The sequence below is a fragment of the Wickerhamomyces ciferrii genome, contig 00266 (genome assembly GCF_000313485.1).
Source record: "Wickerhamomyces ciferrii WGS project CAIF00000000 data, strain NRRL Y-1031 F-60-10, contig 00266, whole genome shotgun sequence".
Classification (NCBI taxonomy): domain Eukaryota; kingdom Fungi; phylum Ascomycota; class Saccharomycetes; order Phaffomycetales; family Wickerhamomycetaceae; genus Hansenula; species Hansenula ciferrii.
The window spans coordinates 1-18,337 of NW_011887474.1; the positions used below are offsets into that span (position 1 = coordinate 1).

At 30.7% G+C, this 18,337-nt stretch overlaps 8 protein-coding genes across 8 annotated transcripts; 4 read left to right on the forward strand and 4 right to left on the reverse strand.

Moving 5' to 3' along the window:
• Nucleotides 1-841: 841 nt before the first annotated feature.
• On the forward strand, nucleotides 842-1,699 carry BN7_6330 (Laminin subunit alpha-3; the record flags this gene model as incomplete). Its single annotated transcript, XM_011273096.1, has 1 exon — nucleotides 842-1,699. One exon carries the CDS (start codon nucleotides 842-844, stop codon nucleotides 1,697-1,699), a length of 858 nt encoding a protein of 285 aa, XP_011271398.1.
• Nucleotides 1,700-1,828: 129 nt separating this feature from the next.
• IOC2 (Ioc2p) lies at nucleotides 1,829-3,955 on the reverse strand (the record flags this gene model as incomplete). The annotated part of the gene is made up of 1 exon (XM_011273097.1): nucleotides 1,829-3,955. One exon carries the CDS (start codon nucleotides 3,953-3,955, stop codon nucleotides 1,829-1,831), a length of 2,127 nt encoding a protein of 708 aa, XP_011271399.1.
• Nucleotides 3,956-5,127: 1,172 nt separating this feature from the next.
• On the forward strand, nucleotides 5,128-8,967 carry BN7_6332 (KIN1/KIN2 family serine/threonine-protein kinase; the record flags this gene model as incomplete). Its single annotated transcript, XM_011273098.1, has 1 exon — nucleotides 5,128-8,967. One exon carries the CDS (start codon nucleotides 5,128-5,130, stop codon nucleotides 8,965-8,967), a length of 3,840 nt encoding a protein of 1,279 aa, XP_011271400.1.
• Nucleotides 8,968-9,243: 276 nt separating this feature from the next.
• INO2 (Ino2p) lies at nucleotides 9,244-10,440 on the reverse strand (the record flags this gene model as incomplete). The annotated part of the gene is made up of 1 exon (XM_011273099.1): nucleotides 9,244-10,440. The coding sequence occupies one exon, from the start codon at nucleotides 10,438-10,440 to the stop codon at nucleotides 9,244-9,246; it is 1,197 nt and encodes a 398-aa protein (XP_011271401.1).
• A 706-nt stretch (nucleotides 10,441-11,146) lies between these two features.
• BN7_6334 (uncharacterized protein) lies at nucleotides 11,147-13,207 on the reverse strand (the record flags this gene model as incomplete). The annotated part of the gene is made up of 1 exon (XM_011273100.1): nucleotides 11,147-13,207. The coding sequence occupies one exon, from the start codon at nucleotides 13,205-13,207 to the stop codon at nucleotides 11,147-11,149; it is 2,061 nt and encodes a 686-aa protein (XP_011271402.1).
• Nucleotides 13,208-13,665: 458 nt separating this feature from the next.
• BN7_6335 (uncharacterized protein) lies at nucleotides 13,666-15,131 on the forward strand (the record flags this gene model as incomplete). Its single annotated transcript, XM_011273101.1, has 2 exons — nucleotides 13,666-14,500; nucleotides 14,572-15,131. The coding sequence occupies 2 exons, from the start codon at nucleotides 13,666-13,668 to the stop codon at nucleotides 15,129-15,131; spliced, it is 1,395 nt and encodes a 464-aa protein (XP_011271403.1).
• A 320-nt stretch (nucleotides 15,132-15,451) lies between these two features.
• Nucleotides 15,452-16,480, reverse strand: AHA1 (Aha1p; the record flags this gene model as incomplete). Its single annotated transcript, XM_011273102.1, has 1 exon — nucleotides 15,452-16,480. The coding sequence occupies one exon, from the start codon at nucleotides 16,478-16,480 to the stop codon at nucleotides 15,452-15,454; it is 1,029 nt and encodes a 342-aa protein (XP_011271404.1).
• A 631-nt stretch (nucleotides 16,481-17,111) lies between these two features.
• Nucleotides 17,112-17,747, forward strand: BN7_6337 (glutathione S-transferase family protein; the record flags this gene model as incomplete). The annotated part of the gene is made up of 1 exon (XM_011273103.1): nucleotides 17,112-17,747. One exon carries the CDS (start codon nucleotides 17,112-17,114, stop codon nucleotides 17,745-17,747), a length of 636 nt encoding a protein of 211 aa, XP_011271405.1.
• Between the last annotated feature and the right edge of the window lie 590 nt (nucleotides 17,748-18,337).

An 18,337-nucleotide genomic window follows, 5' to 3' on the forward strand; every position in this document is an offset into this window, starting at 1 on the left:
GGTGGAAAAACAACAAATAATCACAACTAAAGATCTTGAGATTGAGAAATTGAACAAAGATAAAGAAAAACTTGAAAGTAATTTACAGTATAAAGAACGAGCTATATCAGTAACAGAACGTGAGGCCAATCAATTAAGATCAATTACAAAACACCTTCAAGATAAACTTAAAAATCAAAATAATAATGATCAAACGAACAAAGCTACACAATCAAATGATGATATAAGAACTGAAAACCCAATGATACCAAAACTTATTATAAATCAATCTAAAGGCTCTACTATCAATATTCAATATACTTCCACTCCTCCAAAGAAGAAAAGGAAGAAAACTAAAGATGCAAAACACTCAAGAGAATCAAGGAAAGAAACACCTGTCGATCCATTTTCAAAACATAGGGCACAATGGGGTGAATGGGGTGGTTCACAATATGAAGCTGAAAATAGGTCACAATGGGGTGGTCCACATGAAGCTTATGGGTTCCCATATAATGATTACAGACCGGAAAGCCATCATAAGGCCACATCATCTAACGATAATCCCACGTCTCCTAAATACAGTCCAGCATCTCCTACATATATCCCACATCGCCTGGTTATAGTCCAGAAAGTCCTGATTATTAACCCTGATAGTTTTATAGTTTAATGAATTTTTAATGAAATGAAGAATATTTATGCATACTACTTGTACTTTTCTACCCGTGTAATTTTGACAGAATATCGTAAATTTTTTAACAATGTCGCGAAATTAATTTTTTATACTCTTTAACGCGTATATGATAGATGCTTTTGTTGAATATCAATTGTTGTTTAAAACTTGTGATAGTATAACTCAAGTGATATGACAGGGTCTAATCCAGCTACAATACAATCTTTGATTAATGATGCTCCAACTCAAATGCCAAATCATGACTTCATAATACGACAATATGTTATTCAAGCATCTGAAAAGGATAAACAAATAGCTCAAGCTAAAAATGAAATAATTGAATTAAAACAATCAATTAAAGAATTAACAGATGAACTTAATGACTTGAAATCTAAAGCAAAATCTGATGATTCTTCTGATTCCAATAGTGAGGTTCAAAAATTAACAAAAGAGAACAAAGCATTAAAATCAGATATTAAAAATGAACAACATCAAAATCAACTAAAAATTAAAGAGATTAAGAAATTAATAAGGGAAAATAAAATTCAAAAAGAAAAGCTAGATAAAGAATTAAGTACAAGTAAGACTTTAATTGAAGATTTACAGAATTTTAAGAATTTATATGAAAAATTATGTGAAGAATCAACGAAAAGAGAATCACTAGAAAATTCATTCAAAGAGTTAGAAAAAACTCATGAGGAAGTTGTCAATGAACTTCAAGAAGAAGTTGAAAAAGTTGCTAGTTTGGAAAAAGAAATTGATGGCTTAAAATATGCTAAGAATATACTTGAACTGAAATTACAAGGCGTGGAAAATAATGAATCAGTACAAGACCAACAAGATCAACAAATTCAAACTGATAATTCAAAATCAAAATCAAAATCAAAGTCCAAGCATAAACATAAATCAAAATCCAAAAAATTTCAAAAAGTTATAATCAATCAAAGTGAAAATTCAAAAATTCATATTCATATATCTCCTCCTAAAAAGAAAAGAAAGACAAAACATAGTATAAAAGATACACCAGACCAAATTGAAACTGAAGAATAGCTATATAACTTTACGATCTAATGAAATAAATATATGAAACTTTTTAAATTTTTAGGTATATGTAGTCATTCCCTTCTTATTATACAAATAGTTATTAATATCTATATATGATTGATTGAAAGTCTTTAATCATTGTAAAATATTTTGAATTGAAAAAGAACGAGATGGTGATTCAGTAATTTTTTCTGATGTTGATGTTGTTTGATTTTCAGGATTTTGTGGTGATAATGTTTTTGTTGCGGGGATTGGTGTAGTTATTGATCCTGGTTGATGTTGTTGTTCAGCCTGTTGGGTTTGTTGAGGTTGTTCAACTTGTGGCTGTTGTGGTTGTTGAGGTTTTGCTTCTGAATGTTCTGGAGTTGGATTGATTGATTGTTCTGGCTTTTGATTTTCAGTTGAAACTGGTTGTTCATTTGAAATTGAATTACCATTTTGTTGTTGTGTTGGCTGTGGTTGTAATTGAACTTGTGAAGGATTTGTATTTTGTTCAACATGTGAAGCTTGTTCAACTACTGGAGCTTGTGAAACTTGTGGAGCTGATGGTTTAGGAATTGTATGGAATGAACCCATAATTGGTAAATTTGAATGGTTTTTAAATTCACCATTATTTGAATGTGATTGAACAATTGAAGTTTGAGGTTGAGCTTGTGTTTGATGATCTATTGGATCTGGTGATTGAGTTTGAGAAGTAATTCCATAAGCTCTTAATCTTTCTCTTTCTTGAGTTCTTCTTTCTCTTTCTAATTCATATTCTTCTTTTCTTTTACGTTCTTCCTCGATCAATTGTAATTTTAATTCTTCATCTTTTTGTTTTTGTAATTCTTTTAATCTTTGTTTTTCTTCAAATTCTTTTTGTCTTTGTAATTGTTCTTGTTCTAATTTTAATTCAACTTGTTTTTCTAAATCTTGTTTACACCAATTACAAATCAAGAATTCATTTGAATTTTTAATTAATTCTTGTTGAATTAAACGATCTTGACATTTCAAATGTTGCCATCTAAAACATCTTTCACAAGAAATTAATTTCCCACCATCATCATAATTTAATTCTCGAACACCACAATAACATTCAAATAACCATTCACCTTCACCTAATTCCATATCAGCTGGTTTAGGACCAACTTGATAATTCGAATCACCAAAAACTGTTGTTCTTCTACTTGAACTTAAATTACGTAACTTTTCTTCAAATTCTCTCTTTATTGAATTTTCTTTTGATTTAACTTTTTTAGCTAATTTTATCTTGGCTTGTTCTTCTCTATCACGAGCTTCTTGAGCTTCTCTTTGTTCTTTTTCTAATTTTAATTGTTCTTCTCTTTCTTGTAATCTTGAAGAACGTTTTCTATTTGATACTAATTCAGTTAATTGTTGTTCTCTTTTTCTTTTCAAAACTTTTCTTCTTCTATTTAAATCATCTTGAGCTATGATATTAATATATTCTTTAATATTCAAGAATAATGGTTTATATTTCTTATCTTTTTCAATTGATTTCAAGAAATCATGAATTTCATAAATACCATTAGCAATTAATTTCCATTGGAAATTTGGTTCAATTTCAGGAAATTCAACTTCTGGATCTTGAATTAATTTTGCATTTTTGAATTTTCTCGGTATATTTAACTTTGGGTATCCATTCAAAATTCTTGAATAAATTCTATTATCACTTAATAAAAAAAAACTTTCATCATTAATTTCAAAAATTGGTTCAATTCTTAATTCATTTTCTTTTTCATATTTTTCAACTTGTTTTCTAAAATTATCAGAATATTGAATTTCAAAAATTAAAAGATAAAAAATTTCAAATTTGTTTAATAATGAAAGTGATTCAAAATCAATTGGATGATCTTCATTACCTAATAAATTTGTCTTTTCACCTAAAAGATACATAGTTTTATAACCAAAATCTTCAATATTATTAACTTTAGCACCAAGAGTAACAGACAAGAGATTTGTAGCGATTTTATTTAATAATGAAGGTTCACTTAAACCAACCAATTCTTCTTCAATAAGATCAACATTGAAAGGTTCACCAGATAATCTTATAGCACCACGGAAAAGGTATAACCATTGTAATACAAACGCGTATTTCCAATCATTTCTAACTTCTTTTAATTGCTGTTGATAATTTGCAGCTTCTATTACTAATTGGAATGGAGTTTTTTGTAATTGAATTTTAATTTCTTCATCAATAAATGTTAATTTATTTGCTGGATGATTATCACTAACTGGAGTTGCAGTTTTGGAGGATCTTGACATAATTTTTCGTGATTTTATGTGAAAGTGTACCTTGTTGGAATGAGAGGCCTGAGTGATAGCAACAATATATCAGTGTGACTCAAGTATACTAATCAATCCTTAGGCAAAAGTATGTTGTACTGATTGTTGTTCTAGATCAAATGTTTTCAAATGTTCAAAGACACGAAAGAAAATTGAAAAGTCGCGATTCACGCGTGCTAAATTTGATCGCGAATGAACACTATTACAAGTTGATTATGGAGAGATCAGTGATTCAAAAGGGTTCTTTAGAGTGGTTGTGTGAGAGGTGGTATTGTGGTACTGTCACTGTGTACTTGTAGTCTATTTATACCATCTTTTCTAAAAAAACTGGAGTTTCTGGGTGTTCCAGGTGGATAATTAGATATCACAATATCTCGGACTAAGATAATCTATTGTATACCAATATCAATTGACCAGTATTTTAATATTCTGTGATACGTCTACATTCCTCTGTAGTCCACACATACACACACATTCCTAGTTTCTTATCAATGTTATGTGTACACATGTGCCCAGTGTCCTCCCAGTTTCTGTCTAGTGTCTTTGTCTTTGTCTTTTACTGCTGGTTAAATGCTGGTTAAATGCTAATATGGTTATTTATAGGCTGGGTCTCCTGTGCCGGGTGACTCTTCGCGAACGGGATCAAGTGGGCTTGAATTTAGCGAAAAGTGAAATCAATGGCACTGAGAAATGGGAAAAGGCAAACTTATACCCAACAATCCACAACAATCAGTGGTCCTTGTAACGCTGTTCTTAGGCTCAATTGACACACGGTGCGCTGTTCTCAGAACACTAGTCTCATTCTACACCACTATTTGGTTTCTGTGCAAAAATCTATCAGCTAGTGTTGAATTGTCCAACAGGGAGAAAGAGATCTATATCTCCTATAAACACGTCAAATTTCAATTTCATCAATACTCAATATTTGATTTGTTAAAAAATTCAATTATATCAAATTTCGTCACTACATTGATATACAAACTGAGATTATTGTTTCTATTATTTCAAGTTCAAAATTCATTATTTGTTTGTTATTTTTACAATAGATCATTTTTTTAGGAATTTTCAATATCTTACACAAAAACCAATATTTCATAACAACAATTAATCAGTATTCCATCATCATTTGAATCAAAAAAACATTTAAAGAAATGTCCCAGGACCAAGATCCAGATTATCATATCAATCCTAATTATCAAAAGGCTTCAGTTTTACCAAAAGTAAGGCCTAGTACTGCCCATACTGCACAAGCTATAAACATCAATAAAAGACCTCCAACTGCTGTCCCAGCTACTCCAAGAATGCTACGAAATACCAGCGGTAATCTGTTGGGTGGAAATACTACACCTCAAAGATCAAATTCTCTTCAAAGACCTTCAGGTCAATTGACTCCAAATGAAGGTTCAAATCAAATTCCTATTCAAGCTCCTGTTCAAGTTCCAATTCCAAATGATATAAATAAAAATTATCAAAGACAAGGTTCTCCAACTTCACAGTACGCTGCTCAGCAACTACCTCCACTGGATACAAAGACATTAGATGTTCATTCCAATTCAAGAACCCCAACTCCAACTAGACTTCTGCCCCCTGTTAGTGTTGATCAACAACAACAACAACAGCAACAACTATTAGCCCAACAACAAGCTGTATCTCAAGCTCAAGGTCAAATTCCACCATCTCAACTTGCTCCAAATCCTAAAAGTCATCATCAAAGATCATCATCTGTTAATAGAACACCTTCTCAAAATCATCATCATCACCATCAACAACAACAACAACAACAACAACAACAACAACAACAACCTCAGCCGCCTCAACCTTCATCTAAAAAACCAAATCAAAATCAATTTCATCGTCGCTCAATAGGTGAATGGGATTTCATGAAAACTATAGGTGCTGGTTCGATGGGTAAAGTTAAATTAGCAAGACATAGAAGAACTAATGAAGTTTGTGCTATAAAAATCATTCCAAGAGCTGCAAGACTGTATGCTAGAGCTCATGCAAATGATCCTCCACCTGTTGATCAAAAAGAACTGGAAAAACGTCAAAAAGAATATGAAAAAGAACTTGCAAGAGATAGAAGAACAATTAGAGAAGCTTCTTTAGGTAAAATCTTATATCACCCTTTTATATGTCGTTTATTTGAAGTTATTACAATGTCAAATCATTATTATATGTTATTTGAATATGTTTCTGGTGGTCAAATGTTGGATTACATTGTTAGTCATGGTTCATTAAAAGAACGTCATGCAAGAAAATTTGTTAGAGGTATTGCATCTGCTTTAGATTATTTACATAGAAATAACGTTGTTCATAGAGATTTAAAAATTGAAAATATAATGATTTCAAATACTGGTGATATAAAAATCATTGATTTTGGTTTATCAAATTTTTATTCAAATGATTCATTATTGAAAACTTATTGTGGTTCTTTATATTTTGCTGCACCAGAATTATTATCAGCACATCCTTATATTGGTCCAGAAGTTGATGTTTGGTCTTTTGGTGTTGTTTTATATGTACTGGTTTGTGGTAAAGTACCTTTTGATGATCAAGATGTTTCTGTTTTACATGAAAAAATTAAAAAAGGTAAAGTTGAATATCCTGATCATCTTTCAAAAGAAGTGGTATCTCTTCTTTCAAGAATGTTGGTTGTTAATCCAAATAAAAGAGCTGGTCTCGCTGAAGTTATGACACATCCATGGATTATTAAAGGTTATGAAGGTCCACCAACTTCTTTTGTACCACATAGAATTCCATTACCTATTCAATTAGATCCTTTAACTATTGCAGAAATGGCAAAATTAGAATTTGGTAAAAATGAAGAACAAATTACAAGAGATTTAAATCAAATTGTTTCATCAAAATTATATCAAGATGCATCTGAAAATTGGAATAGATATCAAAACCCAGATTCAATTGTAACAAAAGGTCAATTTGATCCAACTATTGGATTTCATCCATTAATATCAATCTATTATCTAGTTGAAGAAATGTTGAAACGTAAAAAGGCTAAACAATCAATTGTTGATGTTCCACAAGCTGTTAAAGAACAACCTAAAGAGGAAACTCCAGATACTATAAATGCCTCTGCTACTGCTACTGCTACTGCTACAAGTACTATTCAACCAAGTTCACAATCATCAATTCCTAAACCTAAAGATGAAACTCCAAAACAAGCACCAATTATTGCATTCCCAGAAGCTGCACATACATCACCAAGAACAACTTCACCTCCACCATTCCCAGAAAAACCACAAATTTCTACTTCACAAGCTTCTGGTAATGAAGATTTCATACTGAGTGCTCAACAAAAACAACCACAATCTCAAAGTGCTCAAGAAGAAGGTGGTAAAGGTTTCAATTCAATTCTTAGAAGATTTAGTCAAAAAAGATCACAATCAACAAGACGTCCACCTCCATCAGATCATCCATTACCTTCAAATATTGATGGTTCTACACATCCTGCTGGTTTCAATGCTGACAATTCAAGATTTGATAATAAATATCTGATGTCACCACAACAAGATGCATTAGTTCGTCGTGTTGGTAGTATGAAATTAAATAGAAAATCACCATTTGATAACGATACACCATCATCTAATACAACAAAAGTTGATCATAATTCATTACATCCTCCAAGTTCAACTAAACAACATAATAGAACTGTCTCTGAACATACTGGTGCTGTTAATTCAAATGCTAATCAAAAAGTTGAAAGTGGATCAAGTATCAATAACAATACTTTGAAACCAGTTGATATTCCAGCTAAAAAATTCCATCCATCTGCTAGAGCTAAATCAGTTGGTCATGCTGCTCGTCGTGAACCATCATCATCTTATCGTACTGATGAAGCTTCTGCATTACCACCATTACCTACAGATTTGAATGATGATGCATTTTTTGATGATGTTACATTAGATGATTATTCTCCAACTGGTGATAGAGCTACTCTGGTTACATCTAATAATTCAATTAATAATCAAGGTCATAATAGATTATCAGATTTACCAACTGTTGAATTAAATGAATCACAAATTCTTGCACAAGCTTCAAAAGCACCTGAAGGTACAATGCCATCAATTGAATATCCAAGATCATTATTCCTTAAAGGGTTCTTCTCTGTTCAAACAACTTCAACTAAACCATTGCCTGTTATTCGTTATAATATCATAACTGCATTAACTAAATTAGGTGTTAAATTTACTGAAGTTCGTGGTGGTTTTATTTGTGTTCATACTCCATCAATTGAACAACCATCAATAGTGGTGAATGCACCAGATCCAAATACAACTAAAAATGAGAATTTAACAGAAGAAGAAGTAAATAATAGTTTGAAATCAGCTAAATCTTCAAGTGGTTCCACTTCAACTCATCATGTTCAAGATTCAAGAAATCCACAATTAGAACGTAATAATACAAATGATGGTCATTCATTAGGTGAAGAATCATTTGATCAACAATCAACTCCATCATCTAAAAATGCTCATAGAAGAAAATTTTCAATTGGTGGAAGTATATTAGGATCATATAGACGCAAAAATGGAGGTAATACACCAGCAATACCACCAACACCAGTTGCAACAAGCAAATATGAATCAAATAATTATACAGCTTCACCAACTGCTCATACACGTTCACAATCTGCAAGTAATAATGATTATGATTCATCTGCATCACTGGAATCATTAAATGCTGGTCAAGGTGGTAGTGATATGTTAATTTCAAGTAGAATTGAACAAGGTAGAGCTCGTACTACTTCAACAAGTGGTGGTCAATCTGGTCAAATATTTAATAATACTGCTAGTGATGCAAACACTATTGAAAGACAAAATGCTTCAAATAAAGCACGTACACCATTAAAATTTGAAATTCATGTTGTTAAAGTTCCATTAGTTGGTTTATCTGGTGTTCATTTTAAGAAAGTTCTTGGTAATACATGGATGTATAAGGCATTAGCAGGACAAATTTTAAATGATTTGAACTTATAGATTTTGATTGTGTGCTATCCATCTATAGAAAGAAAAAAAAAGACAATATATTATCGTTATTATTATATACAGTTTTGAAATGAGTTAAGATTTAGTTAATTGGTCATGATTAGTTTTCACAGAAATTTTATTAATATATTTTTAATTTACAAAAGAAAAAAATAAGTTTGTTTTTAGTTATAATTCACGTTGACTATATTATTATAGTCATTAATTTTATCACGTAAATTATTAATTTATTATATATTACCCATATTGCTGTCGACGTTTATCTCATTAATTACTATCCAGTAGTTTTCTTAATTCATTATTAATACTAATTAATCTTTCAATTTCATAAGCTGTATTTTCCAATACAACAGATTTTGTTGGTTTTTTAGTATTTCTCACATTTGGTAATAATTGAACTAAATTATCAAAAGAATTTTTTATAATACTTCTTCTTCTCTGTTCACTACTTGTATGATTATATTTTTTTTCATCTTCAGTAAGTAATTTTCTTTTTTTATATTGTCTTGATATCACTGAGGAATTTGATGAATTTGATGAAGATCTTGTATTAGGTATTGAAGGTGTTATGTTTGATATACCCAGTTCCTTAGGGAATGAATTATTATAATCTTGTGGGATGTTTAAATTTGTTGAATTGTTTAATGTTATTGATATTGAAGTGTTTGGTGTGTTTGAAGTACTTGAAGTATTTGGTGATGGTGTGTCTATACTACATCTCTTATTCTCATTGGAATTAAGGTGTTGAGTCTCTTCAAGTTTGGAAGTTTTGGGGAATATTTGGACATGTGGTTGTAAACTTTGTGAGGATTCTTCATTTGGTGATGGAGGCATTGGATCCGGTTGTAATGCAGTTAAAGGTTGTAATGGTTGAACAGGTTGTGGGGTTTGTAATTGTTTTTGCTGAGATGATTGTGCTCTCTGTTGATTTTGTTTATTTGAAGATTTTTCATCCATTATACTATCAAGAAATTGTTCAATTGCATTACTTTCATTTGCAGATAATAATTCATCATAATTTTGGAAAATTCCAAAAGAATCTAAATCTGATGGTGATAAATTTGGCGAATTTGTTAAAAATTGTGCAATTCCAGGACTTGTCATACTGATTTTAGAATTCCCTCCATTATTTTTTTGATGATTTTGTTGAAGATCATGAATTTGTTGATGAATTTCTTGAGTATAATTTGTTATTGGTGAATTTGAACTTGTTAATGGAATTTGATGTGATGGTGGTGTTCCTGGAACTTGTGGTGGCGTTTGAGCAGTAAACATGGCATAAGCAGCTTCAAAATCCATATCAGATAATTGAATTTGATCTTTCCCTTGATCTGAATCATTTCCAAATGGTGAGGATCGTACCCATGATTTGAAGTTTTTGAAATCTGGGGATCCAATGTTGAATAAAGGAGGAGTTGAAGGTCTTGAAATTGATGATTTTATATCTTCAGATGGATGGTTCATCTTTCTATGTGTATATATCTGATCTTGATTGAATATGTATTGTTGAATATAATAGTATAAAAGCTAATGCTATAGCTGATCTGACATTGGATATATAAATGCGTAATCAATTAATCAACGTGCGTGTGGTCCCGTAAAACTGATACTAGTTTGTTAATGGGTGTATATAATCGTATCCGAATTATCTTCTCAAATGTGTCACAATGGTCTCTCTGAAATGACAGTATCGCCTATTGTCTGAGTATTTCCTGTCCTAGGCCTTATTGTCTCTGAATGTGTAAAAAGCTTCCAAAAAATAATGAACGAAATTTTCACATGCTATTTTCCAGCCTTACATATGGTCGGATCTCGTAAAGTGTATTGATTTGTACGAAGAGTCATGTGACTATCACCTCGGATCTCATGATGACAGAATAACGTGTCATTATATTTGGTATATAAAGTTATGCTACGTTATACTCATATTGTTTATTCTTGATCAAAGTCATAAAATCGATGGATCTTAAACCAATGAGTACGAAATTAAGATTCATATCGCCAAAGAAGAGAAAGATAATTGAAATTGCGGTAGGTTATGAGCGGCTGGATTCAAAACAGAGCCATACAATAGCATACTACATATAAAGACAAGTTAATCATATATTTATTATAGTGGAAGAAGATATTTAAACATCAAATTCGATAGAATTAATTTAAATCATCTTAATCAATCATTAGATTTCTGTCTCTTATTTAATTCAAAGCAGTGTCCATCAACAAACTCTTCAAATGAGGTTTTGTTTCTTCTAATTGCATCATCATTTGTTCCAAAAATTACATTCCAGAAATTATTGAAATAAAACTTATGGTCTTTAAAGAACATATGATCCATTTGGAGTTCATTAAAATTGAAGCCAGCTTGATTTAAATTTCTTAATTGTTCCATGCCCCTATTGAAATCTTCTCTGGATGATGGTTTATCACCAACATCAATGTTCATAAGAATAAAATGACCACAAAAGAAATACGTTTCATCTATTTCGATTTTTAGGCTTCCACTCCTGATAACTTCAGCTGTATTGATTTGACTCTTGTTCAGTTTGTTTGATTTGTCAATGTATCTTAGGGTTTTCAATTGATTGTTGAACATGGTTTTAAAAGTTCCAATATATTCTTTAATTTCAGTTTTTTGATCCTCTCTAAAGTTCGAAATTATGAATCTGATTGGATCAAAGATCAACATTAGAACACTATCTTCATCATCTCTTAAATTCAAATTGAACAAATTGTTGGAGAGTTTCTTGGTTAACTTAATAACTTGTGGGTCAAGCTCGTTGTGTACATTTGCAATGGTCAAACCATTCAACTGGTCCTGGTTTATTGTGTAGGAATCAAACTTTATGGATTCTTTGTAGTTAAGATCACACCAGCTTCTGAGAGCAGCAACAAACTCTTTTGAAGACTTTAGCAAGCAGTATTTCAATTGGTCCAATTTTTCATTTTTCAATCTAATTTGTTCAGATGAGAGCATAGCTTCCGAGTATAACACACCAAAGATTAAAGATCTTACTGTAACATCACTTGAAGTGATATCAGTCAAATGGTAAGATATAGGGAATTTGTTGTTTGAGTGATCTTTCAAATAGCTTTCAAACTCTGGTGAATGATAATTAATCATAAATAAGCACACTGTGAACCCGTCTATAATAAATCCAAGAGAAACTTCAGCAGCAACCATCTGAGAACATACTTGGTAAAAAAATGGTTCAAACTGTTCTGATGGAAAATTGTCGAAAATTCTTGCGATGTTATGTCTCTTAAATTCCAATGTACATAATGGCATCTCAGTCGATGTACCCAATAGTCTCTTGGATATAACTATGTCTGGGAATACATTAAAGTTTTCATTTTTAATTGCTGATTTCTCTTTATTGACCTTACCTGACGAGTTATAGTTGGGTTTTAATATAGACAGCTTTTCAAGTTTTTGATTATGAACAGCTAATGTATCATTATTTTTAAAAACAAGCCATCTTAGTATATTAACAACTGGTATGATGTACTTCTCCTGGAACCAAAAACTTATATCCAGCTCACCCAATGATTGTGGTCCGACACCAATTGAGCCAAAACAATTTTCATATATCAAAAAATCTATAAAATAGCTCTTGAGTTTTGTCATAGAAACTTCAGTGTTATCTTCCAATTTAATGTCAAATGAGTTATTTACCGTCTTAAGAGCATCTTGTATATGTGGTAAGATAGAGTCAACATCCAATAAACAGAACTTTGTTGATATTAATAAATCCCCTTTCAGTAACAATTTACTCAACAGGCTTATGCTAGGTTTGGCTTGTAATACCTTTTTATTGTATTGTGTTTGAAAACCTGGCTTTTCTACTATTTTTAAATTTGGAATAGTAAGTAATAGAATAACGGAACATTTAGCAGCATTAATACTTTGATCTAGATCTAAAGTAGACATTAAGTTCATGCACCAATGGTAGAATACGTTTGTGCCTATGGTACTCATTGTTTGTGCCAATTTATCCAAACTTTTCACGGATTTGTCATATCTAAAAGTAATATCAATTGACTTGTTGTCGTTATCAAGACAGTCTTTGATTCTCAATAAAACGTCATAATAATTGAAAGTGGCTAAGCATTGAACATCCAAATTTCTTTTTTCAAAACAATCCAAGATAAAAGATTTTAGTAAACCGAATAAAACCTTCAAAGTACTGTCTTCTTGAAATATAGAATTCTCACTATGAACCAGATTTTCCATCGTGAACTGCAAAAACTTATGAAAAGCGATAGGTGATAAGGTATTTCAACTGTTAAGCTTTGAAATCAGCAGTTCCAATCCTTTGAAACTTTGAGATTTTTACCTTTTTGGCTTTAGCCCATTAATAACTTTTGAATTACAAAGGACGAGAATATAATACTCATAGTACTTAACAACACAAAAATACAAGTAATTGATACAGCCAACATTCGAGTTTCATGACAGATATAGTGTCAATATACTCTGCTCGCTTAAATTATTTTGATTGTTTACATTTTAAAAGAAACAATATAAACATCATCAATTGGCCAGTTGAGTTTGGAAATCGGTCTTATGGCTATAGTATAATCAATTCAGTTATAATTGTGAGCTACTACAACAAATTTCAAGAATAAAAGCTAAAAAATTGACGGTTCCCTTAGACTCCGAACCACTGAAACAACAAGTAAAAGTTCAGCATGTCATATAACCCTTTTAACAGTGACTATGTTAAGCTTTTAGCTGAGAAGAAACGGGCGCTTGCTGCTGAAGGTCAACCTGAAAAACCATTGAAGGCTCAAAAAATTGAAACACCACAGGAAGAGGATAATCATAATCCGAAGTCTGAAGATAATTTAGTTGATGATGACATTCAGAATAATAATATTACATCTGGAGAGAATAACGAAAGTTTTGATGTTTCTATTGAAAATATTATAACGTTGGATACTGGTACCTTGGGTATAAGTTTTTTAGTCAATCATAAACCATGGCATGGTGGTCCTAAAAATGAAAGGTTTACTAAAAGATCAATTAATGAAGTTAAACAAATTAAACTTGATCAATCCAGTAATTCTGAAGATTATTCAATTATTTATGATGTTAAATTAGATCCATCAAGCTTTGATGAATTGACTTATGGTAATCGTTCAAGCTTTAATCGCTTTTTAAAATCAAATACTTATCATGGATGTGCTGAACATCATAAAAAGACATATAAAGAAGATAGATATAATCATAATTTTTGTGATCGTTGTGAAGATGAAGCTGAAGAAACGAAGAATTTATTCAAATTGAAATTAAGATTTTATTCCGATGTCTCACCAAATGAAAGTTTTGGACTTACTGCATTCACTGATGTTGTTGAACAAAAATTATTTAAAGCTGTTTTAGGTTTCAATCATAAAGACTTATTCCGTGGGTACAGTGATTTTTTGATTAGAAAGTTAAAAACTCAAGTTATTCCACACTCATCAGATCAAGTTTTTGACATCAAGATCAAAACAGATGATAATTCATTTTTTGGAGCTGATGGTATTTTAAATCATGTTCTGGTTGATATTGATCCTGCTGGTACACAAACAGCTCAGCTGCAACCCAACCAGTTCAGGAAGAACAACTTTCGAAAGATGATCCAGTCATTGACTCTATCTCTAATGTATTAAATGACCCAATTATTGAAACCCCACCTCAAATTTCTGAAGAACTTAAAAAACCAGGTATAAGTTGTATTGTTAATCATAAACCATGGCATGGAGGTCCTAAACATGAATGGTTTGTTATAAGGACAATAGAAGAAGTTGAAAGTATTAAGATTGAACCTTCATTTTCAAGTGAAGATAAATATTCAGTAATTTATGATGTTAAATTTGATCCATCAAGTTTCCAAGATTTAAAACAGAATAAAATCAATAATTTTTTAAATGAAAATACTTATAGAGGTTGTAAAGAACATCATAAAAAGGTTTATAAAAAGGGAAGATATGAATATGAATATTGTGATAGATGTGAGGGAGATTCTGAAGAAGTTGATATTTTATTTAAATTGAAACTTGGATTCTTACCAGTGAATGATACTGATCTTAAAAATGGACCCTTAAAATTAACTGCATTCACTGATGTTGTTGAAGAGAAAATATTTAATAATATTGTAAAAGAATACTAGACGTGGTTTTGAAAATATGATTCAAAATGGACATATTAATGAGTTGTTAAAAAAAAGTTATAAGATTAAAATAAAGACTAGTTCTGGGCATTATGATGATTTGAATCATATATTGGTTGATATTGACCCAATTGGAACTTTACAAGTTGATGAAAAGGAAGAGAAAAGGGAAGAGACAAAAGAAGATGATTATACACCTGATACTGTAGGGTGGGTTTAGTACAAAATATTCCTCTCCAATATTTATATTATTTATTATTATATAATGAAAATAAATATATCTAGATTATAATTTTGATGTTTTGTAATCAGCAACCAATCTATAGAACAGCACCAAAACCAAAAGTTAATTTAATAGCTTTAATATAATAATCTTCAAAATTACCTCTAACTTGATCTTCTTCACCAATTGGGATACCTTTAAATAAGACATCTAATTTAGTTTCAGAATCACCTTGATGGAATCCAATAATTAATTTAGCAAAATGACCAGATTTCCAACTATTTAATCTCCATTCTTGTTCTATAGATTCATTTGGAATTAATTTAGTAATTTTACCAGAAACATTACCACCAAATAAATTGAAATTGGCATTTTCTTTAAGGAAATCACCATTAAAGTCTGGATTTGCTCTTGTCCATGCACCAACTCTGTTTTTTTCTAAGAATGTAATGAATAATTGTTCAGCAGTTGTATTGAAAACAGGTTCAAGATGTAAAGTTGATGTATTATATTTTGGTACATTAGATGATGATGAAGTTGAAGTAGTTTTGGAAGATGAGGATGATCCTGTTGATGTTTGTTTTGATGATTCAGATGTAGCTGGTAGGTTTGATGATGATGATGATTTAACTTGATTAGCTTTAGTTAATTCTGATTTAACTTGATCTGCAGGTAATTGAATATCAGAAGCATGAGTTGAAATTAAATCTTTACCAAATTGTAAGAAGATTTTTCTTAATTTTGGAATTAATTTTTGTCTAATAACTTCTTTTATAGCACTATTTTTGGAATCTTCTGAAAAAACAGAGATTTGAAATTGATAATCATCTTCTTCTGAATCATAAGCAATTTCTGGAATAGTTATTGAACCTTTAACTTCAAGATCATTAATATTACCAGTATAAGCTAAAACTAATTTTAAATCAAATAAGGTACTAACTTTACCTCTTTTTTGAGAAACAACTGAATCACCTTCAATTGAAGTAACATTTGAAATATGAACATTTTGAACTTTATCATCAGATTCAGCTTCAACATTTGTTAAATTATCTTTGAAATATTGACGAGTCCAATCAATACAGTTTTTTTCAACGTAATGCCAATTGTTTGGGTTATGAACGACCATTGTTACTTTTGATGGTATAGATTATCCTTGTGATGGTTATAGAAAGTAAAAAGTTGAAAAGTTCAATTGTTGTATTGTTCTTCCGTCTCTTAAATCTCGTTTCTTGTCACATAGAATCAAAATCAAAATTATTCGAGAAAAATCCAAATCGAGTCGCGCCACACATCTCAGTTGAAGCAGTTGAAGCAGTTAATGTTCGTGACATGACTGGTGACATGACTGATGACATTTTTAAAAAGATGAACTTCTTTTCAATCTTGAGTCAACCGATTATACCAAAGATTCAACACTCAACAGAAAACTCTTGTATTTGGCCAACAGTTCAGCCGGGGGTTAGTTAGGGGTTTAGGGTTTGGAGGGATTTAGGCCAAAAGAAGATGGATGGTCCATGGACCGTGGGCTTGAAATCAAACGGTGTAGCATGCTGCGTTTCTATTGGCCATTGGTCAAATAAACTGTAAACGAGTTGAAACTTGAATCTCCGAGTATTAGCGAGCATTTGAAGTATTTAATATTTAGATCTCCCAGCTTCTCAAATCTCGAAATGTCAAAATTTTTATAGAATATGATTAAACCCTGATAAAGATATCAAGACATACAACATTTCATAGATCATATACACATATACACAATGGCTATTGAACTTTACGCTTTCCCATCTCCAAACAACTTCAAAGTTGCAATCACCTTAGAATTATTAGGTCTTGAGTACAACTTACACAAAGTCTCTTTAATGACTGGTGAACAACGTTCAGAAGAATACCTTAAAATTAATCCATTTGGTTTAGTTCCAGCTATTAAAGATGGTGAAACTGTTATTGGTGATTCTACAAACATTGTACAATATCTAGTTTCAAAATATGATAAAGATGGTAAAGTTGCTAAATTTACTGAATCATCATCAGATTATTGGAAATATAATCAATATTTATTCACTTACGCTGCTGGTTTATCATCAGTCCAAGATAAAGTTTTCCTATTTGGTTTCGTTTGTAAAGATCAAACAGATGCTATTGAAATCTTGAAAGCTCAATTGAAAACTCAATATGCTGCATTAGATAAGATTTTATCTTCAAATGGTACTGGTTATACTTTTGGTGATCAACTTTCAATTGCTGATTTAGTTACTTTACCACAAGTTCGTTCTGTTGAAAAATTTGGTATTGATTTAAATGAATTCCCAGCTGTTAAAGCTTTTAAAGAAAAATTCGAAAATGAAGCTTTTGTTAACGCTGCTTATGAAAAAGTCCAAGCTTTAGGATTCTAATTAGACTAATGACATAGATTTACTATATAGAAACTGTAATGTTAATAACTAATATACAATTATTTATACAAATTAATTGTAATTCGATAAGTGTATCAAACTAGATCGTACAATTCATTCAAACAGATCCGATTCAAATTAGAAACACTACATGTTCAATATTAGTTAATGTATAGATAAAAATGATTCATCATTATGTGTATTCTGATATAGGCTTCTCTCATCTCAAATTATATTTCAATTCCAAGATGAACAAAATCACTAATCAAGTATATATACAGATAAATCTGCACTCATATCAATATAATATAAAAGAGATTCTCATAATAAACAAGTATCATCTTAATTAATATTTTAAATTGATGTTTTGCGCTTTAATTCTAAAATAATAGAACCTAAGTGCTAGCTTAACATTAGAAAATATTATAAGAACGACATTATTAATCAAGAATTTAATATGGATATTGTATTACTTAACATTAGTATCAGATATTCAAGACTAGCTCTAGTACTAAATCAACACCATAAAAATGAGCAGCTAGTTGGAAAATAGGGAAAAGTGGCGATTTATTTTAATTTATATAATTTTG